The sequence below is a fragment of the Lates calcarifer genome, linkage group LG17 (genome assembly GCF_001640805.2).
Source record: "Lates calcarifer isolate ASB-BC8 linkage group LG17, TLL_Latcal_v3, whole genome shotgun sequence".
Lineage (NCBI taxonomy): Eukaryota > Metazoa > Chordata > Actinopteri > Centropomidae > Lates > Lates calcarifer.
Genome location: NC_066849.1, coordinates 21,704,641 through 21,732,612, shown reverse-complemented (window position 1 = coordinate 21,732,612; position 27,972 = coordinate 21,704,641). Strand labels below are relative to the sequence as shown.

Below are 27,972 nucleotides of genomic sequence, written 5' to 3'. Positions count from 1 at the left end.
AAAAAAGTATAAATAAAAGTATATATCCAATATATAAGACTGGCAGAATAGGAAATTTTAACAAAATTTACCTGAAGCAGTAGCAGAAATGAAATGAAATGAAATAGTCAAGCAGATTGGGCCCTTTAAGGAGGGTGTATAATATAATACAACGTATAATATTTTATTATATTAAACAATATCATGTTTAATGTTATGGTACAGGTTGAGCACATTTTCATACTATTGAATACGACATATTACAAAACTGAAATCATGTAAAGCCCTCAAATCCCCGGCATCTAACAGACGGAAGTCGTATTTCTTTCATCATAACCGACTTGACGCTCCGGTCCGGAAAAGCAGCGAGTTGCAGTTAAACGCAACGACTGAAGAGAGTGGAGGAGAGGAGGAAGGAGGAGGATGATGGGAGCGAGTATTACAGCGTATAAGTGACCCATATCTTACAGTTAGACCCACATATTATTATCTAGGCTAGTTCTTGTACTCGAGGATTTTTCTCCACCAAGATGTCGGCGTCTGCGATATTTATCCTCGATCTGAAGGGAAAGGTAAGTTTGTAGTGACTTGTTGGTGGGGAAGTTGACATCAGGGTTACTAACCAAGCACCTGCTACAAAAGAAGAGTGTATTAGCTTATATAAGGAACAAAAATATCTCAAAATTGAGGGATTTTATTTTTATCGGTGGACTATAGCAACTGTAAAGCACATGACAGATGTATTTCCTGACTAACTGACAGTATGTGTCCTTCTAACCCTCATATAAGACAGAGCAGCCAGGAAGAGGCTCAACTTGCTTAACTCGTTTCACTAATGTCTCAGTATACACAGAGGGCTTGTTCTTGTGCAGCGATGCAACCTTCATTGTATGTGATGGGTCCCATTTCAAAGTTAAAAACTTTACTCTTCGCTGCTCCAATAGGTCACCCCATAAAAATGTCATTTGCTTATGCTCAGTATCGTTTTGAAAATATCGCCAAAAATCAATATGGCAAAAAAACATATCAGTTCCTTTTAGGTTACGTTATTTAGAGCTGAAATTATTAGTTGATTAATTGATTTAAGATTGTAACTAAGGATTATTTTTATTATCGATTAATCTGTACAATATTTTCTTGATTAATTGGTTACTTGTCTATAAATGTTAGGAAATAGCCAATTATTCTAGTTATAATTTCCCATAGCTCCATTCAAAGTGCTTGTTTTATTTGACTAACAGTTCAAAAGCCAAAGATATTTAGTATGTGATCTCGTATGATAACATAACATAACAAAAACATCAAATCCTCCTGTCTGGGAGGCTGACACCAGCAAATGTTCAACATTTTTTCTTGGAAAATGACTCTAAAGATTAATCCTTTATCAGAATAGTTGCCAGTTAATTTTCTGTAGACTGTGTAAATGTTTAATCCAATAATTGCTGTAATATAATTATAAATGGAAAATCTGTAGGACTGTTGATCATCCAAAACAAGCAGTTTGAAGATGTCACCTGGGGCTCTGCAGTGTTTTTATGGACAGCAGATAAAAATAGAAATTAGCTGGCAGATTAATTGATAATTAAAATAATCAGGTGCATCCCTGAAAGTGTAGAAAATGTTTTTGCTCTTCTGGTTTGTTTCTGCACCTAAATATGAAAATATTTCTCTCTATTTGAAATTTAAGGAATGTATACTACAGTATGGAGTGAATAAAAGAGGACATTGAATTTTCCCAGTTTCGTATCCCATCAAGTTTTACATCTAAACCTCACAGGGTTAATTTATTTGAAGGCATGAAAAGGAATTGCTGAAGAAGCCTTATATGCTAGACAATACCCATCAGGGAGTGGGATCAGTCCCTCATAGCCTAGATGTCTGATTGTACAGATTAAAGGTTTTCTTTTTCTCCCTCTCCCTATCTGTCTATCTCTGCCCTGAGGCAAGTCAGTAACTCTTCACCTTCAGTCCTCTCCCTCCCTCTGTCTTGACCAGGCGAGGTCCTCTGTCCTCAATTACAGCCGCGGATGCAGATAAAAGAACTATTTTAGTGTTCCTGTGATTAAAATTAAAATGCAGTAGAGGGTGAAACTATTCAAAATTACACCATAGATAAAATAGTTGTACATAGGCAGTCCTGAAAACATTAACCAAAACCAATCATGCACAGATAGACAGGTCACTCCAGTGCACACATTCATAGACTCACGTGAAAGGACACAGCTACTGCAGAAGCCAGTTTCCACCTCTGCCCTTTATCCCTCTACCCCCTCACCCCCCCTCAAACTTGTAGCTCCTGGGCACCAGACTGCATGCTGCATGCTGCTGGGACCTGCTATGTAGACTGAAATGTCAGGCTACTGAAATCAGCATGGCATCATTTGTTCCCAGTGCCTCCCAATAGAATTTTTAATAAGTGAACACGTTCAAGCAGAAGTTTTGGGGTTGTCACAGGTAGCAGCAGACCTCATCAGCTGGATACATAACATGTGGTGAAAGGAGGATTCTGGACTACTAAGTTTAATAAGGGTTTTTAAGTATACAGCTCTTAGTCTTGGCTTACTCTTGCTCATTTACATTCTAGTGTTGTTGAATCTGCACTGACCGTGATAATGAAATAATTACAAAATACAGAACTGGCTAATTTTAATGAGTTTAATCACTTATTTTTAGCCATGCTAGCAGCATGATTTTTAGGATGGATGGATGTTGGTCTGTCGGTTGAGCCACCACTTTGGGCCAGAATGAAATATTTCAACACCAGAAAATGAATCCTAATAATTTTGACAATCCCCTGACTTTTCCTCTAGTACCACCATCAAATTGACATTTATGTCATTAGATGTGCTACAGACATTCATCTTCCCCCCAGGATTAATTGTAATGACTTCACTGTGACTGTAGATACTTGTGCTGTGTCTGATGTCACTCCCTGTTTACTCTATAGTGGAGTGTATTTATTGTTCATCATTTATGTGACTGTCCTTGTCCTGAGTGTGTACATGTGTCCACTAGTGCCATTAAAATCCCTACAGTGGAACAAAAAAGTAAAGTACTACATTTGACATACAACTGTGGCTCTGAGTGAGCTACAGTTCTTAGTTTTTTTGTATTTTGTAATTATTTCTTTTTCAGGAATGCTGTACCACAATTATCCACACTAATACTAATTATAATTACTAATTCTCATCAGTTTGCTCTATTTTTGAGAAAAGACTACTGCAAATACAACAAGCCTCTAGCTGCTTTTAAAAAAGAGGCACTGTGAGCATACACAATGTTAAATGGCTGCAATTGATGGACCAACTCAGTGGCGTCTTTTTGAATCTTTCAGTGTGCCAGTATTTCATTTACAACTAAGCTACTGTTAACTTCATAGCCCCATCACTCTAAAACATCATCATTATTCTGCTGTTCTATTTTTCTGAGTGATAATGGAGTTCTGTTTTCAGATTTGTGATGTGATTGTTTTCCAAGCTGTTGATGGTGATACAAACTGGCACCAGCTTTTTAGACTTTTTTTCTCCTCTTGTTTGCCTGCCAGTGATACACTGGGTTTTCTGGTTGTCATTTGGCTTTAGAGGTCAGCAGCGAGTGGTTCCTATTGATTCCACTCAGTCACTGATTGCCCTATGCGTCCCAATAACAAACTTTCCATAAATCCCTGCAATGATTTTCCCCTGATGATTTTTAAGGCCATCAGTGCTTTTAATAGAAAATATTTTGTTGTTGGTGGTGGGTGTTTTGCACCTCATTTAAAACAATGCAGCAGTGGAACATCATAGTAAGAAATTGCAATACACCAGTAAAAACTGCAGTTTTAAACTATAACTTCTTAAGGGCTACACCACTTCTCTTAGGGCTGGGAGGTATGGACAAAAACAATAAATAATGTTATCATTCTATCGTCCAGCTCCTATCATTCCTCATAGATTTTTTTATTAAAGTCTGTCTGACTGACTGTATGTCTTATTTTTAATCTGTTTTCAGTTTTGATATTTTATTCCCTTTACCCTCATTAGGTTTCTGCAGCTAAAACATGCCTTAGTTTTGATATTTAATCTCAGTCTCATATTCTCATTATCTTTTACACTTGCCTATTTTTTATTTTTACATAAGGGAATTTGAGCCCCTTGTTATGTGAATGTGATGTATAACCAGGTTTCAGGGTCTAAAGGAAGGACGTATGAGATGTAAAATATTTGTAATAAATATTTGTGTATGGCAACACAACTCGCCAGACTATGTATGATATTTTAACTTGAAAGACACATTCACAGTAGACTTGGATTATTAAGTAGCTGTGCTCTGCTTTGGGGCATGAAATATGCTAACTGTTTGTGTGAGGTGTTCTGTTTGATGTGCTCTGCCTGCACTGAATATACTATGCCATCTGATGTGTTCCTTTTTAATCTGAGTTTAACTGACACACATTGGAACCAACATGACATGACAATGATGTGTTGACTCTTGAATATCCTTAAGGTGAAACATCCAGTTATCAGCTGTGGAGCTGGCTGACTGAAGTGGCTCCAAGAAACAAGGGGCAAAAGAAACACACATCACAATACTCACAATGGAGGATTAGAAGGAGCCGAATAGGGAGTAAAGCAGTCAGAGAATCCCAGAGAATGACTGGAAAACAGTGAGATTACTTGATTCACTCAATGTGTTCTTTATAAATCATTTCTGCCAACTCACAGGTTTCAAGTGTGTGCATATGACTGTGTACCACCAACATCCTGATCTTTACAAGTGATATTTTTGTGGCATTGTATTAGAGGAACCAATATGCAGTGGTAGATTATTGCTTTTTAACCCCTTGCAGTGCTCTGTAGGCCCTGATGAAGTGCATTGTGGTTGGCAGATGAGTGTTTTGTTGTTTTGGACCATTTTTAATTAATCAGTGGTCCATTTTATAAAGGGCTGCAACAAAGAGCTATTGACATAACCAATTAATATGTTTGTTTTTTTTTTTTTTAAATCAATCAGTTAATCATTTATTCTACAAAATGCTAATTGATAGTGAAAATCCATCTCAATTTCCAGACCCCAAGAAAATGTGGTCATATTGTTTATTTTGTCTGACCAACAGTTTAAAACTCAGATATTCATGCAACATGCAACACATTATGCACATGTGTTGCATGTTGCATAACACTGTGTTCAACAAGTACTGTTCAAGTAAATCTGCTGATCTCATCCTGTTCGTGCCCTGAAGAATCTATTGCAAAGTTGCCACTGAAATCTCTTTCTGTTGCAATAAACAGTAACATTAATGGCAGCGACAGAGTAAACTCTCAGTTCAGATTTAATTTGAAGGATGTGCACAAAATGAATCCCTGGTCATTTTTTTACAGGGGCCCTTAGTATTACAGTTCTTTTTGATACAAGGATTTGTCTATACCTTATTCTCTGTCTCTGGTGACCTCTGACCTCTTCACTCTATGGTTTCCGTCTCCTCTCACAGAAGCTGAGCAGTGGCCTGTTCATATCCCTTTTTCTCCCGCAGATTACTTTATGTTGCTGGAATTTCCTTTTTTTTATTTCTTATTTCCTCCTGCCTTTGTTGTATCTGCTGCTGTGTGACCCCTGCTCAACACACTCCTCTATTAAAGACGAGGGGAGGCTTTGTGTGTGTGTGTGTGTGTCATCTAGATCCCTCAAGCGTAGAAGCTTTGATCTCTTTCTTCACTTCACTTTGTGTGTCTGGACTGTGGCAAGACTGCTGACTCATCTTGTTTTGTGTGTGTGTGTGTGTGTGTGTGTGTGTGTGTGTGTGTGTGTGTGTGTGTGTGTGTGTGTGTTTCCATTAAAATAAGGGGGCGTGGTGGTTTCTCAGGGCTAAATGAAGCAAATCTTGTCATTTCTGTGAACCCTGTAGGCTGATTAGAAATGTTGTCACACTTCTCACTTGTAACTTTATATTGTTTCTCTCTTAGTTACAGTCCCTAGTGCTAATCAAACATATATCAAAGTAAATGTCTGAATGTCTTAGATTCATAGAGACTCAGCAATTTGAATTGACAGACATATAGGGAGAAGTCTGCTAAAGAAAAGCCAGAAATAACAAGTTCTCTAGTGACAACAGTCTCAAAAGAACAGAAAATTTGTAGTCATAAGAGTCTCTACTTTCAGTATTGGGAAAGGCTGCAGTCATACATGTTTCCACAAGTAACTGACTAGTTAGTGAGCTACAGTTACAAACCCACGCCCTCCTGTTATTGCAAACGGGTTCTCGTTTTTTAGAGGGTTGCAGAGGATGAGTCATAATACACGAAAGGGTATATGTGCAAAATTTTCATTTCATATTGTCATCCCTATAGCCATGCTGTTAGTGTGGTTAAAAATAACAGCACCTGTTTTCTTGCTTGGAGACATTAAACAAAACAACTTAATGTTTTTAACCATGTAAGAGTAAATTCCTTTTTTTTTCTCCTTTACAGACGCCTCAATTTTCACAGTGTCTTTTAAGTTTTAAAAATATATACTTTTTGGGCATTTTGCAGTCAACAGCAAAGGGAAAGATATGCAACAAATGTCCCTGGCCAGAATTGAACTAGGGATGTTGTCATTTCATGGTATGTGCCTCAGATCACTGGGGTTCACATGTTTTCTAACTTTCAACCAGTGGTTATGTTTATGAAGTTTGCACACCTTTGTTTGCCATAATTTAAAACCTGAGAATCTTCTGAGCCTTGCTAAAGTCTGCATAAGCTCTGATACCTGTTTCATGCCAAGAAGCTGGTCATTCATCATTCATTGCCAGATATTCAAGCTGGAAACACAGTTTGCCCATTTCGTCAGTGGGCGAACTTGGAAAAGGGTTTTTCATCCCTCTAGGAGGTCGAGGTTTGTAGTCAGCCACTGGTTCATGAAGCATCTTTAAGGTTGAGTGCTCAGGTTTGGAATCTCAGCCAAAAACTATAAATATTTAATGTCTGGATAGTGCCTCTATAATAGTGTCCACTGTCTATTTTGTTCTTTCTGTCATGCATCCAGGTGCTGATCTGCCGCAACTACATGGGCAACATGGACATGAATGAGATTGACCACTTCATGCCCATCCTGATGAAGAGGGAAGAAGAGGCTGAGATGACGCCGCTGGTCAGCCATGGCTCTGCACACTTCATGTGGATCAAGCACAGCAACCTTTATTGTATCCATTTGAGTTCATGTCTGAATAATTTGCTTTGCAAGGAGCCTTTGCTATAGTAAGCAGAATTTGAAAATCTGTCTGAATACATCAATTTACCTTAGTAGTTTTTAGGGTGATCGGCACTCCTACTCTTATCAGTCATGGGTATTTATTATAATATCTGTAGAGAAATTTGTAAATATGCACTGTGGCATAGACTTGCAGCATCTAATACATATACCTGAATGGCTTCTTTTCTGATTCATCTGCTGATCCAGGCAGTCCTGTTCTTCAGGTCTCTGCAGCAGTCAGCCTCTGAGCCTCTGTTTTATCACATCATGTATCACAGCCAGTTGAAAAATTGAACACAGATTTACTATGATGTGTTATGCACTGTATATGCTCCTTTTTTCATTGCGAGATTGGGCAGTCAAACTTCCTTACACATTATTAATTCAGCATGATATTGCGGTAGTGAGTAAGTGGTATTCCCAGTGCACTGCATTAGACAACTGAGCTATTTTACCTCCCTGTGGCCATGTTCTCAATTGCTTGCAACTGTGATGCACTCTGGTAACTTTTTTATTTCATTGCATTCATCTCATAACCACCCACAGTATCTGAAAGATACTCACCACGTGGCTATATCTTGTCTATTTCTGATTTAGACCAATGTGCATGTTTTGTCAGCTCAGATTTTCTGCTTTTCACTTGTAGATACAAAGTTGTTTCTTAATAGTCTTTTCTTCAGTGGTCGCAATGACCAAGAAGAATGCCAATGCTGCTCTGGTGTACTCCTTTCTTTATAAAATCATCCAGGTAAGTCTGGTTTTTTGAGACATTAGACCAAATCCACCAAGAAATAGTTAGACATTTTGGAAAATACGCTTCTTAAATACGCTTATAAAATAGAAGTCAAAAAACGATAAGTTGCCGTTTTAGGTATGTGGTATGTGCTGGACTATTTTTTGGCCAGGAGCTGTGACTACCTGGAGTCCTGCTGTCACTGTGACATATAACATGTTAATTAATGAGCTTTAGAGGTACTGGGAGGTGGCTTTTGTTACCTTTGGACAGAACCAGATTAGCTGTTTTCCTCTGTTTATAGTCTTTATGCTAAGCTAAGTGACTGGTGGCTGTAGCTCCATATTTACCACGCAGACACTGGAGTTAATAATCTCATCTTTCTTTTGGGACGAGAGCAATTTCATAAAATTAAAACTTATTAAATTTTTATTAATTTTATTACTTATTAATTTTCTTAAATTAAAACTATTCCTTTAGCTTTTACCCATGGGAATGGGAAGGGAAAGCTGTGATGCTGCCCCCTGATGTTTGTGTTGAAATGTGTTAACAATCAAGTCAGCCTGATTCTATTTTCATTGGTGAGGATCAGTTTCAAGTTGGCTGAGATAAGGCAACAAAGCAACAACAATACACGGCAAACTGTCTGAATATATTAATACATGTAATGTAGCTTGAAAGAGATGTATTGCTAGTTGTGTGCAGTTTAACCTGTCCAGTTGTACCATTTTGATAGACACATGCCAGCCAATCAGAAATTAGTATTTCAGTTGTCATAGTGTCTTATTGTTGGAGACAGTGATTGTATCACATATCGAGCTGTATTAAACATCATGAGGTCCAACTACACTTCCTACTTCTTTGGCTGGTCTCTTCCTCATTTATCTATTTAATGCCATGCCTTAAAGGAATATTGATTCATGAATACAGCCGGCAGATTTACTATACACAATACAAAAAACATGAAAATAGAGCTAAATAATTAACATAAAATGTACCTTAGAACTGCATATCACAGATTCTGTATTCATGCTTCTGTGTGCAGGTATTTAAGGAGTACTTTAAAGAACTCGAGGAGGAGAGCATTCGTGACAACTTTGTGACGGTGTACGAGCTGATGGACGAAGTGATGGACTTCGGCTTCCCTCAGACAACTGACAGCAAGATCCTACAAGAGTAAGAAAACTATTTCACAACCTTTGATAGTCCTTCATGATCCTGGAGAAACATAATATCTCAGGACAGGCTGAATCTTAGATACACATTTTCCTAAAGGTGGCACCATAAGAAAGGTAGGAAGTTTTACAATTGACAAAACTTGAATCAGTAATGTTTGTTGGCACTGTGCTCTGGCATGTAAGGGGGAGGCTATTCAGGCTGATGAAGGTATAATATTAAAGTTTCAAACTCTCAAAGGCCATAATTACTGCACTCCAGTCTGATTTTAATGTAACTGCAGCAACTGAAATGGCACCTGTGCCATCCATCAGGGACAGAAATGTGACAGTTTTTCAGTGAGATAATAGCTTTGTATTTTATAATGTAAGTGACCAGCAGAGAGGGAATAAGAGCACATTATGATTCTGTTTGAAGTGCCATGGCCTTATTTGGGTTTTTTTTTTTTTTTTTTTTTTTTTTTTCCCATTCAACAAAGTACAGCTGGTGACTAAAGCTGTAATGAACGACTGAGCTTTATTCAGTGAGTGAAATGAACTGAAACAACTACTATTCTTAGGTTCCACAAGTGTTTTGTCTTCTCGGTGTACACAGGGTTGTTTTGCTTTTTCCCTCCTCTTGGCTCCTCTTGAGAGGCATTTGTTTCCAGAGGTTCAACATTCATTGTACTGCATTGCAAGCCTGCAGTAGCATGGTAACATGGAGTCAGCGGGCACATGATCAGCTTTGTCTTTAACAGTGGACTGTATATTTCAGACTTTAAAATTTGCAGTGTATTGTTTACTCTTTTCTTGTGTCAAATGTAATTGGGTTTTCGTAACGTGCATGTGTGTGTGTGTGTGTGTGTGTACACAGTATGTGTGCATGTGGGTCTGAATAGGGCTGATAATTACCAGGCTCCTGTTGGCACTCAAACACAATGACACCATCAGCTGGACACACTCGAGACTCTCAGACAGAAAAGCCCTGCTCTTCTCTTCTCCAAGGAGACACACAAAAGTATCATCTCTTTCTTGTGCATACACACACACACACACACACACACACACACACACACACATAGACAGTGCTCCCACACATTCACTGTGTGTCTCTGGCCCCAGGCTATTCCAGTTCTTTGACCTTTTCATGCCCCGACCACCACAGAAATGCTCCTTTTCTCTCACATTTTAACACTACCTACCTGGTGAGAGTATCAGTGTGTGAAAGCTTGTGTGTGTGTGTGTGTGGGTGGATGCAAGAGACAGAGCGAGTGAGACTGCAAGGATGCATATGCATGTGACTGTGTTCATGTGTGTGTGTCTTCATATGAACCTTTGTGTGTGTGTTTGTTATGATTGCTATTGTTATGCTAATCTGTCAGTTTGGTGCCAAACCCGCTTCCAGATCCTTTCATTAGCATTTCTGAGGAGAAACAGGGCAAAACACAACAAACAGCAAAGCAACAAAACAACCCAACATCGACCCCAAGCCCACTTGTCACTGTCTTTCATCTCTCAGCACTCTCAGACTTTGCTGTATGTCAACATGCGTTCAGGACCCTCTAGGTGGGAGGAACTGGGACAGAAAACAAGGGAGGAAATTTTGCCTCAATGTGTCAATCAATCTAAATCTTGTTTATTTAGCACTTTTGTTGTTGACATTTGGAAATGAACAGTTGAACTGAAAACAAGACACGATTAGTGTTTGTGTTTTGAATTTGTTCAGTAGTGTTTGATTTGCCTCGTGGGTCATGACACTTGCTTTTGGTCAAACAGTTAACTCATAACGATGTGTCAACTGACAAAGTAAAAGCAATGTGACAGTGTGGAAGAGGTCGCTCATAGTGACTAATATGGAGGTTCAGATCATTGTTTAGCTGTCCGTCTCTCAGTACTCTCATAGTGTGGGCAGGTAGCTGTTACCAAAGATAAAGCTCTTAAAACCAACTGTAGAGTAGACCTGCCCAACATCAAAATGGCAGACACAGTTAGCAACTGGCAGAGCATTTAGCAGCTGAAACTGAGTTGGGAGAGACCAAACACAGAGCTATGTCAGTGTTGTGTTTGCTGCCAAAAAAATCAGTCTCTGTTTAAGAAAAATGTAAAGAAAAAAAAAGGAACAGAAGTAAACACAGACAAAAACACGACAATCAGTTATTTGAACAGAAAATTCAGGTCTAGTCAACATCTTGAGCCCTCATTCTTTGAACAGTTCAATCAATGACACAGCTATACCACCAATATTACAGATTAGATTAAGACACATGGCTCAATTTTCCTTGTAGTCCAGTGAGTTTCATTCATGTTGTTTAAAATCACAAATCTTCCTCAATGGACTTTATAATTTGTACAACACACACCCTCTATCCTAAGACTCTTAGATTTTCGGTCATGGTTACAGCACATGTTGATGTGACTTGATCATTTTTAGAATTTTGGTTGCCAGAAGCATGATGCCATCTGGAAAGGAATCTGGAGCAAGACGGACACATCATTAGTTCTCACACTGTTTGACTTGTACATTACTATGTGCAGCCGCTCAAATTAGAAACTGTATGTGGAACGCACATCACATTCCAGCTGCTGCATTTAGCCCTCAAAGGAAGGACCTTAAACATACACATGGACACAGGATATCATGCATGACAATGGTGGTGAGAGGCAACATTGAACTATGTCTGCATGAACACACACAAAAGAGGAGCTTGAGGACAGCTAAATTCATGTAGAGCATTTTCTTCTCCTCTATAGGTCTGGGCATGTCAAAATACCCAGACCTATAGAGGAGAAGAAAAGGTGACGGACTGAAAATAGAAGAGAAAAAAAGGAGGAGAGAAGGGGTCAGAGGAAGGGATACAAAGGGTGGATATGAGAAAGTGTAAATCTGTCCCCTTATTTGTGTTAGCAGTATAAAATATTAGTGCACATTTCAGTTTGAGTAATTGGTGGAGTCAAATTTAAGTAGGTCTGACGCACATGACTATGCAACATCTGTATCATGTCCTTGTGTGATTATTAGCCATTTTTCCACAGCTGGTTCAAGTGCAGGTCAATAGCACCAATTCAAAGTGTTTATAACAAGTGTCTAAATCACCATTTGTTCCCCTGAAATGCCCGTGTCCAGCTCACTGTACTTCAGTAATTAAACAGGGAAAAGACTTTTAGCTTTTTTTACTGAGTGCTAAATAAAAAAAATCCATTAACTATGAATACATTTTATTCATTGTTGGTATTACACAACCCTTTCAGATTTCATTAATTGTAATGAAAACTGGAATAACTGCTGGTGACATTACATTCCAGGGAAAACTGATTGGGTGGCATAAATACCCAGACAGCTCTGCAGCAGAAACGAGGCCAGTGAGAAATAAACAGTGGCGGGGGGCAGGTGTTTGGGTAAAAACAGGCCTGGTCACATGTTGTTTATCTAAGTACAGCTCCCTTCTATTCTCATGACAAGTCATTATGTCTCCCTGGACACAGTCAGAGAGGATTGGTAAAACAAACCAGCTCTCTAGTCTGTTTACCAAGAAACTGAGAGACAAACCAGTGCACAGTTATTGGAATCAGACATAAATTTGCCATATAGCTAGAAACACACATCCAGTTCAGTCTTTACTCCAGTTGCTCAACTTGACCAAAGTTACCAGCAGTCCTTTGTACAGTATCAGATTCCTAAACTGTGTCTGTTATTTAATAGAAGACCTGTATCTTTTCAAATAATGTAATGATCTTAATCACCGTGTCTCAACCCACTTAAACACTGACAGAAGACTCTCCACCATTAAATAAATACATAAAAAGGTTCAAATCCTTGCAATCTAAGTGTATTTAAGCCGTTGTGGCATCTCCTGGTGGCCCAAAACCCTTTTAAGACACTTGATTCTGGGGTTTCATTCACCAAAGCAATACTTAATAGTGTAAACAAATGAATGTAAGCTGCTTTATTATCTGTGGCTGGAGTCACAATGGGTTTATGTAAATCTCCATTTTCCAATTACATCCATGAATAATCTTCATACAACACAAGTTCCTTTAATTTATTCACTCTAGAGTAACTCATTTATTTTAAGTCATGAGGTGTGATTAATACAAAAACATATTTAAAAAACATTCCTCAAGAGAGGTGGGCTTCGTGTTGCAAGATAAACACACATCTGGTTTGTTGCTATTTCCTATTTAGATTTCTTTAATTTAAGAGACTTAAATGATATTACTCCTCTGTTGATGTTTAAAAGAGATTAAGAAATTAAATTTCACACTACAGCCCTTCCTGCTGCTACATCTGTTTTCTGGTGTTCCCACTCAGCAGGGTTACAGACTGAATATGGAAACAGTCTTAAAACAAATTTCTGCCTTTGTCTCTTTCAGGTACATCACCCAGCAGGGTCATAAATTGGAGGTCGGGGCACCTCGACCTCCTGCCACCGTCACCAACGCCGTGTCATGGCGGTCAGAGGGCATCAAGTACAGGAAGAACGAAGTTTTCATGGACGTCATTGAGTCAGTAAATCTACTGGTGAGGACAATGTTTGCACAAAAAAGAGATCTGAGATTTTTTGTTGTTGTTGTTGGTTTAATTTGTATCACGGTATGTCTGTGAATGCTTATCTCCAGTGTTACATTCGAATTTAATTGTCCAGCTCAGTGAAGCAGACGTTGCACACAGCTGCACATTGCAGACTTATCACACAGGTGCACCACAGTGTAGAAAATATCTGCAGCATGGTTTGTTTGTCTTTTATCAAAGCCATTACATGGATATCACTCATCCAGTGAACAGAGTGGAGAGTGTGGACTTTTCTCAACACCTACATTAGAAGATCTATTATTATGCTGCTATTTACTAATAGTCTACATATTGTGCAGCCCTAGTAAAAGCTGTACAATGAGGCAGTTAATTCACTTGATGTTAAGTGCTGAATTGTGAAGAATTTACTCATTGAAGGACTAAAGATTTATTTTATGATGTCTGGCCTTCACAGATTGTCAGCTACAACAGGCCATGTTACTCTGATAGTTAAACAGATTTTGTTACAGTGTTAGTTCATCATTCTTCTTCCATCATCATCCATTTTTTAAACCATCTTCTGAAACTCATGGATTTTCTTGAACAGTTCGGTGTAAAATGGATGGTTGAAATTTGTGTGCGGTGAGGCCAGCAGCCAGTGCTGAAATCGTCTTTGCCAAAACCCTGACATGTTTTGACTCCTTCAAACAGTTTTCCTCTTTCCTTGAATTGAGTCGCTGAGGAAATGGTTTCTAATATCAACAATACTCCATTCTATTTCAGTGCAGTCTACTGTGGTATTTACATTTCTTCATTGTGTACAGTGAAGAAATGTAAAAGGTTAGTCAGTAAATCCAGCAAATAAATTACATTAGGATCAGCAAGGTACAATGAATACCTTAAGATATAATAACTCTGAATAAAATGTAGTGAAATGTCTCTATGCATGATATGAAAATGAAATGAATCCTATCAATGATACATTTTGGGAGTTAACATCACATTCTTATATTAAACTAGTGCAAGTCCCATTCAAAATGTAATCTTGTAATACTTTCATTACAGTGCAATGAAGGTAATAATCACTGCTCAATTAAAAACAATGTTATTAAGATACATGGTGAACTCAGTTAAAGAAACGTTTTATATTTTTCATTAAGGAGTGCAGGCAAGGACTCAGGTTTCCTGCAGCAAAAGCAACAGAACATATTTGCATACAGGGACATGCTGCATCTTTCAAAGCTAAAAAGAAGGGAAATGACTCTTCTGCCTCATTTCTTGTCCTTGAATTATCACCTCAAGGACAACTCATCACACTACTCCTTGTTTTTATGAGTTAAAGGGAAACTGATAAGGCGCAGGTATTTAACCACTGTTAGAGAACTGCAGTTCCCACTTCCTTTTCTGTGACCAGGGACTTGATTTCAGAGCTTCTTCATCCTCTTTTGTACTAGTGCCTTACTTATATTTCTCCCATTGCATGCTGAGAGCCTTTCAGTCTTGTCTCTGTCTGTTCATATCTGCTGAATAGTTCTGAGAATCAGTTGGTTTGTTTATTTCTCCCAGTTTATGAGCAGGAGTCTCTGTGATTCCGTCTCACTGCAGATCTGTATGAATATTTAAACAAAGTAACTTAAAGTGCACAATTATTTTGCTAGCATTAAATGTTATGTACTCTCAGGTGAACTCAGATAAGCGGATCTAACTGTAAAGCTGATATTGTAGCCATTAAAAAATATTTTAGGACAACCATGATATATAATCAGATATAAATTCATGCTTAATGTAATGCTTTGCTCTCTGTCCTGTAGGTGAGTGCCAATGGCAGCGTCCTGCGCAGTGAAATAGTGGGCAGCATTAAGCTCAAAGTTGTCCTGTCGGGGATGCCTGAGCTCAGACTGGGCCTCAACGACAAAGTGCTGTTTGAAATCACAGGCAGTAAGTAACAGTGACTCAGTCTCAGTGCCAACAAGTAATCATACTGCATGTGTAGTAGCATTTATGAGGAAGCGAAACAAATCATGTAGACAGTGAACTTTAACTGAATCAGATTCAGCAGAGATGTGAGAGGAGAAACAGGAAAAGACTTCATATATTGACAAAAACTCATTTGCTATCAATTGTTCCATTGAAATATTGTTAGTGTAGGTTGGTCAGCAGTTCCAACCCTTTAGGTCTGACAGACTGTACCTCTTCATCTACATACATACATATACCCCCTGTCATGCTGGAAATGTAGATGTTATTCAGCTCTGTTGATTATGCAAAAGCAGATACTGCTACAGTAGTTTTTATGTGATACCCTTTAATTATTGATATTTAGGCTTGGTCTCTCTCTCTCTCTTTTTTTTTTTTTTTTTTACAGTCGCTGCAAAAAGACACAACTGTTTAGTTTGACAATATAATTCTTCTGCTTGATTAGCAATAAAATAGATCAAATCTGGTCATGAAAAAGCAATATTTTATACAATCCAGAGGAATGCGTTTATGGCATCAGATTAGAGGTCATACGATCATCATGAGATTTCATACCCTATATATATATATATATATTTGATGGTTAAGCACTTGCCTTTTCATTCACCACTCACCTTGAACTTACCCTCACTCTTCCACCTTCACGCCCTCTTTCTATCATAGTGCCTCACACCCACAATCCCACACTCAGCTTTTCTTTCATCCTTCCTCATCCTCCTTTTCCCCCTCCTATTTTCCCAATTTTCCAGATAAAGTCTCCCACCACCACTACATCTCCCATTGCCTATCCGCCTATCCTTTTGCCTTCTCCTCCTCCACCTGCTCCTCCTCTTCTCCCTCTTTTCCACCCCCTCTCCTTTTCCTACATTTCTTTCCCCCCCAACGGTTCCTCACTGAAGGGGAAAGGCTCCATCACTGTCTAGTCTCTTTGCCTCTGAGTTAATCCTCACCCCAGGCTACGGCCCTGCAGATGAAAGGTGAGGGTCTGCAGATATCCTGTATTTGCAGCCCACAAATTCCCCCACTGTGTGTTGCAGTCTGGGAAATAACATATCCTCAGAAATAATGATCAAAAATAATGATCAAACAAACACACAGACAGATACAGAGACGCTCTCACTGAATGTTTATACAAATATTAAAATGTGTTTTGCAATCTAAGCTTCAACAGTTCCACTTTTTACATATCATTTCTCAGTAAATTGGTGATTATCATATTTGCATGATGTGCACTTTTTTTATCACAGCTGGATGCAGCCAAAATGAAGAGTATAAATCACTAAACACTGCCCTCTCCTGGCAGAAGTCCAGAACTGTCACTTGACAGAACTGAGATAAATGTCAATTATTTACCAACATATAACTCACATAGTCCCTAAGATTAATCACAATTGCTCATGAGAGGTGTGATTCTGGGAGTATTTGTTTTTACCCCAAAGATGGAAGAAAGACATTTTATGTCTACTCCCTCACTACTCCCTGCAAGGGCTGCCACTAATTATTTTGATTATCAAATAAACTGCTGATTATTTTCTCAATTACTTATCTTGTCCATAAATGTCAGACTAGTAAACAATGCCAAAGTGACATCTTCAGATGACTTGTTTGCTCTGATTAACAATCCAACTATAAAGATTTTCTATTTACATTCATATAAAACAAAAATAAAGCAGGAAATCTTCTCTTTTGAGAATCTGGAACTTAGAAATATTTGCTAATTTACTGTCAAAAGAGTTGCAGATTAATTTTCTTTACAGTGGATAATCCACTTTCATTTCTACAGGCTACATATCATCTGCCTCCAACCTCCAAATGTGAAGAATTGTTTATTAAATTGTCCCTTAGGCCACCCAAAGCACTGTGAGATGCCTTGGACAGGAGCATTTACCAAATGTCACTTTTAAACCATTTCCTGTGTCTGTGTGTATTAAAAGCATGGAAACAGGTGAGAGCAGCCTTAAAGGTGAACCACAGGGGACACTGCTGCATCTTCACTCCTCCCCTGACATGTCCATGCACACACATGAACATGCACACACCTGTCTCTTCTTCCGGCCCCTCGGGTCCTAGCAGTGACAGAAAGTGTCCCATTCGACCTTTGTTTCTTGGCTTGTCTTGATAACACTGCATGCAAGTGTGTGTACAGTGCGTGGGTATTAGTGAAATACATAATAAGAGGCTTCCCTGCTTGTCTTGTTTAGGAGTCTTGTGCTGTCTTTAAATCTGACCTCAGCCAGTCCCCATTCACTCATGAGGAAGTGTCTCACACACACACGGAAGCAAAATCAATAGAGAACCATGCAAGTTAAACATATCTGTAAACATGCATAACTCCATGCACGTACACACCCTCAAGACGGAGAACAATGAACACGAAAGCTAATGCTTCACACACACACACGTGCACACAAATGCACACACACGCGCATGTATCCTCTCCGACAGGCCCAGTCCAGGGTTGCATTCAGAGCAGGTGAACCGGGCTTTAGCTGACTGTTGAATGGGAGATTTAGCTGAAGGCCCACAGGCCCACAGTCATTACAGCAGTTTTCCACCACTCAGCACCCTCCATTAACCACAGAGGAGGAGAACACTGAGCTTTCTCCAGCAGACTACAGATGCCACCATTAAAGAGGTCGCGCTTTTAACTGCCTATTGCAACAGTGCTGCAGTCTTGCTCCACCCTTGAGGGGAATTGTCTGGAAAAGTCTAATTTTGTTCACAAGGAAAATGGTCTAGCCGACACAATCTGCTGGTTTTTGTCTATGGCTGCCTCTGTAGTACTCCAGCATTAAATATATAGATTAAAAAGTAGAGCATATCTTTTGATGATCCCAACTCTACATTAGATCTTAATCGAACCATTCATCAGCAGATAATGACAACAATTCTGATAACTGATCATCTTTTCAAATAATTAGAAATTTATATCTCCTCCTGAGGCTGTCTGTGTTTGGCACAGATAAATAATGGTTGTGTACTTTTGCAGTCACATCAGCAGTGATATAGTGGGAAAAACAGTGTGACATCTCCTTGTAGGCATAAATAAACCCATAATACAGACATATATTAGTGTGGAAGGTGGATTAATTCCACAAGCAATAAATCAGAAGTTTTGGCAGAGAAATAAAAACAACACCTCTTAAATGCAGACATATACATAAAATTTCACTAACAGATGTGTTTTCTTGTCAGAAGTGTTTTTCTGGTAATACATTGGTTATTTATTTTGTGTGTGTGTGTGTGTGTGTGTGTGTGTATAGTGCAGTTGTGGATGTATTTGTGAGGCAGCTGAATGGGCATCAGTGGGGGAGAAGATGATGGCAGCATGTTTTGAAGGCAAACTGTGTGTGTGTGTGTGTGTGTGTGTGTGTGTGTGTGTGTGGCAGCTAAATAATTGTTCGGTGGGGGGACAAGAAGAGGGCAGATGGATTTGGTAGCATACTGCGCGTACAGTGTGTGTGTGAGAGAGAGACAGTTTGTCAGTCATCATTACCTTGACCTTGATTTCCCAAAGGCTGCGTGGAAAGCTCTCAATCTTTTTTTGTGTGTATTGTTTGTGTGTGCGTGTTTGTGTGTGTCAGGAGAGAAGAGCAAGACAGTGGAGCTGGAGGATGTGAAGTTCCATCAGTGTGTCCGTCTGTCACGCTTTGAGAACGACCGCACCATTTCTTTCATCCCCCCTGACGGCGAGAGCGAGCTCATGTCCTACCGCCTTAACACTACAGTGAGTAGGATACACGTAAACAAATCTTTCTTTGAACACACACACACCCACTCACACCACCTGCATACCAGCAAGTGCCACCAAGAACACACTCCCTATTTGTCTCTCAGTAAGTATCAAACGCATCTGCTCAGTAGCTTCAGTGGCCTAGTTTGTAGATATGCAAATATCTGTTCTGCAGTTTCTAATTGCAGTACATAAATGTTTTTATAAGTTCTATTTTACGTACTTTGAGCCTTGTTTTTACTAACTACTTCTACTACTACTTCATGTTTACATTTTTGATTTTGAGTCTTTGAAAGTTCATTAAAGTTTATTTTTCAGCTGCTCAGTGTCCTTCCTCAGTACAGTTCTTTGTTACAAATCTTGTAAAAAAATTAAATAGCATCACCAAGTATGTTTAAAGCAGCTACAGAATAATTTATAGTTTCATAATAACAATGTATCAGATGATAGAGTGTTAAAATGTGTGAACAGGCCGTGCATAGTGATGAACCTACAGAGAATTATCACTTGAATCTGCTGCTCCCCTCAGCTTTACAGAGCTTTATAGTGATCCACTGTGCCACTCAGTTGTCTACATGATACAACATGTACCCACTACGAAAGCTCCAGGATTTCCTGTATACTTAAAAATGCACAAGGATGTGTACCAGTTTAGTTTCGTGACAAAACTTTCACTTAGAGTTTAACTGCAATAACCTGAATTTTGATCTCCTCCATACATAAAATTCACCCCGTGTGCTCTTGGTCTGTGTTACGAAGCATGGAACATGGTGGCTTTCCATAGGATGCACAGGTGGATACATGTACTGTACATGTCAATGTGTGTGTGGTGGTGCTTATGGGATGTCGTTGTGGGACGGGTGTGTAGGAAACTGGCTGGGAATCATCACAGTGGGCTAAACCCAGTGTGGTACTGGCCATCTTCTCTGTGTGCCTTTCATACGGGGTGCACATGAATGTGCTGTGTGCATGTTATGGGTCCATGTTGCGTCATTCTGGCGATGTGTGTGGTAGTGATGCACTTCAGCTCTATGCTCATCCCGCTGACCTTGTCCACTCTCTCTCTCTCTCTGCCTCTCTGACAGGTGAAGCCTCTCATATGGATTGAGAGCGTGATTGAGAAGTTCTCTCACAGCCGTGTGGAGATCAAGGTGAAGGTAATGATGAGTGACACACAAACATAAACACACACATACAGTACAGAGTGCTATGCCCTTATTCCCTCATCTAGTCCCTTCACTTAGTATTTATGACACATATGTCTCAGGTGGATCGCAGCTTACCATCTGTTTGATGCAGTGACGGCCATACAGACTCAAAATAACAAGCTGCAGTTTGCATAATCACAAAGACCTCCATGATTTGAATTTGGATGTGTTCACTCTACAACATTGTTGTAAAGGTCTCAGACGACAGTTGAACTCTGTCCTCTGTCACCTTCCCGCAGGCTCGGAGTCAGTTTAAGAGTCGGTCCACCGCCAACAACGTGTCCATTATGGTGCCAGTGCCCAGTGATGCTGACTCACCCAAGTTCAAGACCAGCACGGGCAGCGCCAAGTGGGTGCCAGAGAAGAACGCGGTGCAGTGGAACATCAAGTCTTTCCCTGTAAGTGTGGCATAAGCAGATGTTTATAGCCTGATATACACTACAGTACAGTACTTGTTGCTGCAGAACAGTGCTGATTTGTTCCACCACTATCAGGTTATAAAACAGTCCCAGTGTCAATAATGAAGTTGTGTTGTGACTAACAAATATTAAGCAGCAGCCATTTAACACATCATGATCAACATCTCGTCACACATACACGTCTTCTCTCTTTACTTTTTGCCATTCCTTTCACAGCTTTACTGCCAGTCTGTGCTATCACCAAAAAATAAGGTGTTCAAAAGAAAATTTCAGTGTCTTTTTAAAAAACTTGCAGGGCGTTAACTCACTTTTGGTTCCTTTTATCCATCAAGTTCTGATATCTCCTCAGTAATTCATTACACCTTCAGCCTGCTGAGGAGGGCTAAGAATTGCCATTACTGGTGACATACTGTTATCTAGCTCGTGTGTTACAGTTAACCTGTAACTTATGATGAAGTTTGAAGGGAACTAATATAAAGCAGTGGTGTGTCATGATAAGGAAGTGATAAACCCTAATCTGCAGTCCAACAGCCTTCAGCTCTGTCCACTTATTTACAACTCTGTTACTCAAACATTACCTTTCCTTAACACAAGGAACATAAGGAAGGTGTAGAAATTATTCCATGTACCATCAGCTGTTTTGTAAGCATCAAGATATATGTCTTTTACAGATTTCTCATTTATTTGGTAAGGGTACATTATGCAAAAACAGGATATTATCTTTTCAGTTGTAGACAAAGGAAGGGATAATGAGACTGTCTACAGCAACTGTATAATAAGCAATATTATAGCTGTAGATAAGCAAAGGATCTTTTGTAAAGAAATAAATAAATAAATAAAGTTACTTTAGTTTTTCAGTTTATTGAAGGTTCTGAAAACTTATTCTCTCAATCAGATTCTTACCATGACAGAAAACCTTTTGTGAACATACAATCTTCTGACAGAATTAAGGTTATTTCCAAGGAAAACATTTCTGTATTTGTGTTTTTGTCTGAGCTATTCTCACTGGTTTGAAGCGAGGAGGGCTCAGTTGGAAATGGCTGATGTCACACACCTGCAACATTTGAAAACTAGAGTGGCAGTCAATGGAGCACACACCTCCACCAGAGCCTAACAATCCTACATGTTTGGTGCAAGTTGGTTCAGTACTTTCTGTGTAGTCTTGCTGACAAATAAACAAACAACTTAACAAAGAGACATGGGTGAAAATACAACCTCCCTGTTGGAGATAAAAACTGCCAATCAAAGCTGATAAACCCACACCCACACAGGTGTGATGCAGCAGATTAGCTGAGCTTTTTTATTTATTTATTTTAAAAGTGTTTTGACACTGTTTGAATGAATGGAATCTTAAATGTTACAGAGAAATAGTGGTTTGAAACCAGTGTTTCTTGAGCTTTTAAGTTAAAATGGTAACTGATTTCCAGCAAGTAAAATCAAAGTACAAACTATGAAACTCAGTGCTCAGATGACATGTTGCACAATTGCCCAAAGAAAGAATGATTAACCTGTTTTATGTTTTTAAAGCCAAGATATGCTTGGCAAATGTTACATCTCATAAATGGACATCTGATTCACCTTGATGTGACATGGGAGTTGCCTCACGTTACCATGACTACAACATTTGTTTTGATTTTGGACAAAACAAGCCTATATTATTTGGAGTCGGACATCTGAGAGCAGAGTTCATCAAACAAACAAAACTGTCTTATCTGAGATTTAATGTTTTACCAGATGTAGTAACAACTTTGTGGCTTTTTCTCTTCTGTGTTTGTGCATGTATGTATGTGTGTGTTTGCGTGTGTGTGTGTGTGTGTGTGTGTGTAGGGTGGTAAGGAGTACATCATGCGGGCACACTTTGGGCTGCCCAGCGTGGAGAGCGATGAACTAGAGGCGAAGAGACCAATCACAGTTAACTTTGAGATTCCGTATTTCACTGTGTCGGGAATTCAGGTTAGACCCTTTACTAACACCCATCAGAAAGCCCCTTTAAAAATCCCAGTTCCTCGTTTAACGACTGTTTCAGCAATGCACTGGTTCATATTCACACATGGTTGTTCCTAATACTAGACTCAATAGGTAACTTATTAAGTCTCACAATCCTGGAAGTACCTGTTTTTTTAAACTCACTTCATGACAGCTCACTCTCCACTGTGGTGGAGTGTAAATCTAACATATGAATTTACAGCTGATCAGTGTAAGAAACTTCAGTTGCTTCAGTTTAACCTTTTTGCATTTTATCAATGCATCTGCAAAATTAAATAATCTTTGCTAATGGACTTTTAAATGGTTTATTTCCCTTACAAGTAGAAGTAGAGACATTTTCTCAGCCCATAAGATAACAATTAATCAGTCATCTGAAAAATAAAAAATCACCAAATTTGGAGATATGTGGTTTTTTAATGGACAACAACTATTTATATCTGTGATAAGTGAGCTGCTAGGAACCCACACAATATGTACTGTACAGTTGATGTTAGTGTGTGTTTTGTGTATGAAATAACTATATTTAACCTGCCTGTGTTCCTCAGGTGCGTTACCTAAAGATCATAGAGAAGAGCGGTTACCAGGCATTGCCATGGGTGCGTTACATCACACAAAGTGGAGGTGAGAAAATAACACACCAAAACAGACTTACACAGAAAACACACACTGATAATGTGTGATTGCATTCAGATAGGGAGACACACATTTTAATTTAAAATCTATATGGAACTCATTGGGATTGTTTTTTGTTAATACATGGCAACGTAAGGCCAGGGATTATAGTGCTAAAATCAAAGGTGGCAGCCTTATATGACTGAATGATAATGACAGTTTAAGAAACTGTAATATGGATTGGTCAAATCCACTAGATCAGACCCCCACATCCCAAGATTTAAAGCATTGAGCATTAACTAAAGTATAAATATAATATATAAATCTCACCTCGTCTGCTTCATCAGGGCTGTGGCGGTGTGGTTAAATGACAATATGATAAAGATGAATGTCACTAACAAACACCCAGTTCCCACATTGTGTTGGCATTATGAACGGCAGTTTTCTTTTTTTGAATTCAAAGTTTACGATCCTTAAAAGCAGGATGGTTTCACGTCTAAACCCATCAGCAAATCTGAGGTTACCCTGAGGTTAAATGCGATGTTTTCCTTGTGAGAACAGTGTCAGAATCAGCCTTTCTTCATCACTATTCAGTGTGTGCCCCAGGAATGAACCCAGCTGTGTAACATCCATCATATCCATTACCTGGCTCTATCACCATGAGCCATGGCCTCAGGGGCGTCGAGTGACACCAGACAGGATGCCAGGGACAGAAACTTAACAGAGCTGCTGGCTTTTGCTCAGAGTTGCTTGTTCAGTCCAGGGTAAAATGTTTCTTGCCCAAATTTGAACAGAGTTACTATAAGTCAAGAAAAGGCAGTCAATTTTGTTTAGCAAGGCGAGATTCAATCGCTGCCCTGGAAATGAATCTATCTGCATCACATTTGTCGAACTCAAGGGTGACATTAGAGGAAGGAAGGACCAAGACATGTGACCTTTAATCAGCCCACTAACTTGAAATTTAAAGGGGCTTCTATCGTTACATAGCCAATGTTAGCATTAAAAGCTGTTAACTTACTAAGAGCTTAAGTCATTGATGCATTTAAACAAGAATACGCCCTCTACACAGTGCTACTTCTAGGTCAGTCTTGAGGGCAGACTGAACGCTACAGTGACTCACTATTGCAAAGTAATATGACGAGACAAGATGGGGCTAGCTGGTTAGCACGCTAACTTTAGTAGAAGAAAAAATGAATAGAAATAGAAACAAAACGAGAGTTAAGATTGGCATTGCTTTTCACTACTGGAGACAGCTCTTGTTGAGTGAAGGAATGAAGTTTGATGCTGAACTCATAGTGTGTCTTCTAGACTGTAAGTAAACCGCTGTTAATGCTAATATGGGCTATGTAATGATAGCAAAACTTATATACAGCACCTTTAACCTTTTAAAATATATTGAAATGTATAAAAAGCAACATCTTTATTTTACACACATGCTTGATTTTTGGACAGATCACACACCGCTGCATATTGCCACATTAACACTACAGTATATTGATGAGACTGCAGCAAAATCCTCCTTTCTAGCTCACTAGTTTCAATGGGGGGGCGAATGGAAATGATATGGAGATGGAGGCCCAATACCACCACTGGACCACTGCCAGAAATCCTTAAGTTTCATACCTGCCATACACCCTAGGAATGAACCCGACTCCATTACATCAATCATATCCATTACCTGGCTTTGTCAGGTACGAGTCAGGGGCTGCGGAGGTTGAATGATGCCACCGAGTGCCAGGAGGCTCCCAGGGTGGCACTCAGCGAATGTCAAGGTTACTGTTGCCTTGCTGTAACATCAGCAAAGAAGCAAAAGAGAGAGGGAGAGAGGGGCATAGGAAGGAGGAGGACAAAAGATTAGTACGAGCAAGAGAACGAAGAGTGATGAAATTAAGGGGACTGGAGAGGAGGCTATCACTTTTCAGTGATGATCACATTTCACTCAGCACTACACACAGACACACTCACACTGATTAAACAATGCCCTGATACAGTAGACTGACTGTGCTGACTTATTAATGAGTGATGAACAGGCATTTAGCGGTGGTACTGTACAGCAGTATGCGAGGACTCCACTGTCACTGCTTAGAATATGATAAGGCAGCATCACACACTCCAGCTATTCAAGCATGGATGTTGACATAATATTGTTGATATAACATGATTTTGGATTGGGAATTGGTGAAACATTCATAATTGGAAGCAGTGCATCTGTTGTATTCTCAACATAGGCAAAAGTATCTAAACATGACTTCTATTAACATCTTACATTACAAAAACATAAATGTTAATCTTTATGTTCACTCTGCTGGCTTGGCTTTCAACTTTGGAACCTGGCTGCAGGGATTAGTCCCCATTAAAGCAAAAGAAGTCAGTTATTAAGCATTTTCTGTCATCAGCCTCTGTGAAAAAATTACATTTGTTCCTGGGGTTTACTGTTCATATTCCAAGCCAAATTGGCATCCACAGGTATTTGTGTTGTTACAAATGGCAGTGTGATTTTTAATGAAGTATTAATGAGGTATGACTAATACTGACTGAAATGTGATAATTAGATTTGATAATTTCTTTCATAAAGACTCTTAAAAGTCTCCCAACTTCAGTAAGTTAGTGTATTAAATGTTGGTAATGTGATTTAGTAGAGTGGCACTACAGCTAGTATTAGTGCAAATCTTGTTTAGGGATTTAATAGGGCTTATATTGGCAGTGATGTGATGTGCAGGGGTGATGAGGGGAAGAAAGCTGTGCGTTAATGCTCTGCTGTTACATTTCTTGGCAGATTACCAGCTCCGGACAAACTAAAGGGCACAGATGCTGCTAGACGAATGGATATTTTCTCTCTCTGTCTGTCTTCCTCTCTCCTCGCCTCTCCTCTCCTCTCTCTGTTTCTCCGGCTCCCTGTCTGCAGTGGACAGCAGAGGACAAGTGCAGGAGGACACATGAAATTACTCCCCATGCTGAGCGGAAAGAAGACATCATCCCTTCCTCTATGACTAACTCAGCTCAGACGGGAAAGGCTGTTACATCACCTCTGACCTGTGATTCTATGTTTTTTTTTTTTTTTAAGGTTCCTCAGGACTCCAATAAAACGTTTTAATATGTGAATAATGAACTGATAACTTTGTGACACTGTCTGGTTCTGGCAAGCTCTCATTTCCTGACTTTTGATGCAATGTCCCTCGAGGTTAATTTAGAATTTGGGGAACATAATTTTGTAATTTAGTTTTCCTCAAATAGATAAAACTCTCAAATATAGAACTGAATGAAACCTTATTTATTTTGAGCTCTTGGTTTTCCCACTGAAATGTGGCTTTCTACTGTGTAACATGCAAACCAACACATTATGTAATGCCAGTATACAGTAACTGTGATGGATCATTGTCACTTTCTATTTCTCAAAGGGCCATGATGTTGCCAATTGGTGATTTTATATTTAATCAAAAGTGTGCCATGTACTCCATCTGATTTTTTTTTTTTTTCCTGTAAAGGTTACGTGTTACTTCATCTAGCATTTTAATCACCACACCACATCTGGGCACATCTGTCAGCACCTGTAACTATAAGGATTTTTATTCCTTTCATGTTTTGTCCTTAATATCCGCTTTATTACCCATATTCATTGTTACTCAGTTATTAATCGTCATCCCTTTTGCATATATTTTCCCAGAACCTCTATATTATATGTTCATTGCCTTAAAAAATTGCCTATGTGTCATCACCTTTAGCACTGTGAACATAATCCCCAGTGCATGGAAACTAACACCAGCGACCAAATCAATGATTAATAAGGCACAATATTGTCAGAGGCGTTGGCAGTGTAACATAATACTGTTGACACACTCCCATGGGGCCTGTAACCTTGCCCTTGTGCTCAAAAATCAGCTTGCAGCTTTGAGGCAGACTGAAGGAATGAGCACAGCACAGACATTTTTGTCATATTGTTATCTGTTGTTTATACTGTACTAGTTAGTCTCCTGTGGAAAATGCTTTGAATCGGTAAGGAAAGGTTTCAGGGAGGGGAGTTAGGACAAAGGTAAAATAACCTGAAGGGATTTCTTTCTTTGCAGAATATTGACAATATGTTGAGGTGATCGTTTTTTCATGACTCGTTATTTTTTTATATGTCGACCTCCGCAGGCCTCTGTTCTTCTTCTAAGCAGTTTGTGGTGTAATTCACTCCCTCTGTTGTGCATGCATTGCACCGCATCAGTTCAGCTGCACTGCCAAAAGCACAGGAGAGGGTCCTGAGTCATTTTATTGCATCGCTGCTGTTGAGAACAAAAACCTTCTGCTATAATCAATCCTTTATCTTGTGTGGGACATACTGTATTTCAGACACCAATGAGGATTTTTAATAAGTGTGTGTGTTATCATGTGTTTTCATTAATTTATCAACTACTGTTTGTCCATAGGAAGCAAAGGGATATATTTGGAAATAAACAATTTTTTGTA

General features: G+C 39.1%; 1 protein-coding gene across 1 annotated transcript; it reads left to right on the top strand.

Annotated features, from left to right (window-relative positions):
* Nucleotides 1-345: 345 nt before the first annotated feature.
* ap1m3 (adaptor related protein complex 1 subunit mu 3) lies at nt 346-27,972 on the top strand. Its single transcript, XM_018694006.2, has 12 exons — nt 346-551; nt 6,982-7,138; nt 7,869-7,936; nt 8,967-9,097; nt 13,450-13,597; nt 15,400-15,526; nt 19,150-19,292; nt 20,384-20,455; nt 20,746-20,904; nt 22,753-22,878; nt 23,457-23,532; nt 26,300-27,972. Exons 1-12 carry the CDS (start codon nt 510-512, stop codon nt 26,320-26,322), a joined length of 1,272 nt encoding a protein of 423 aa, XP_018549522.1. The 5' UTR covers nt 346-509; the 3' UTR covers nt 26,323-27,972.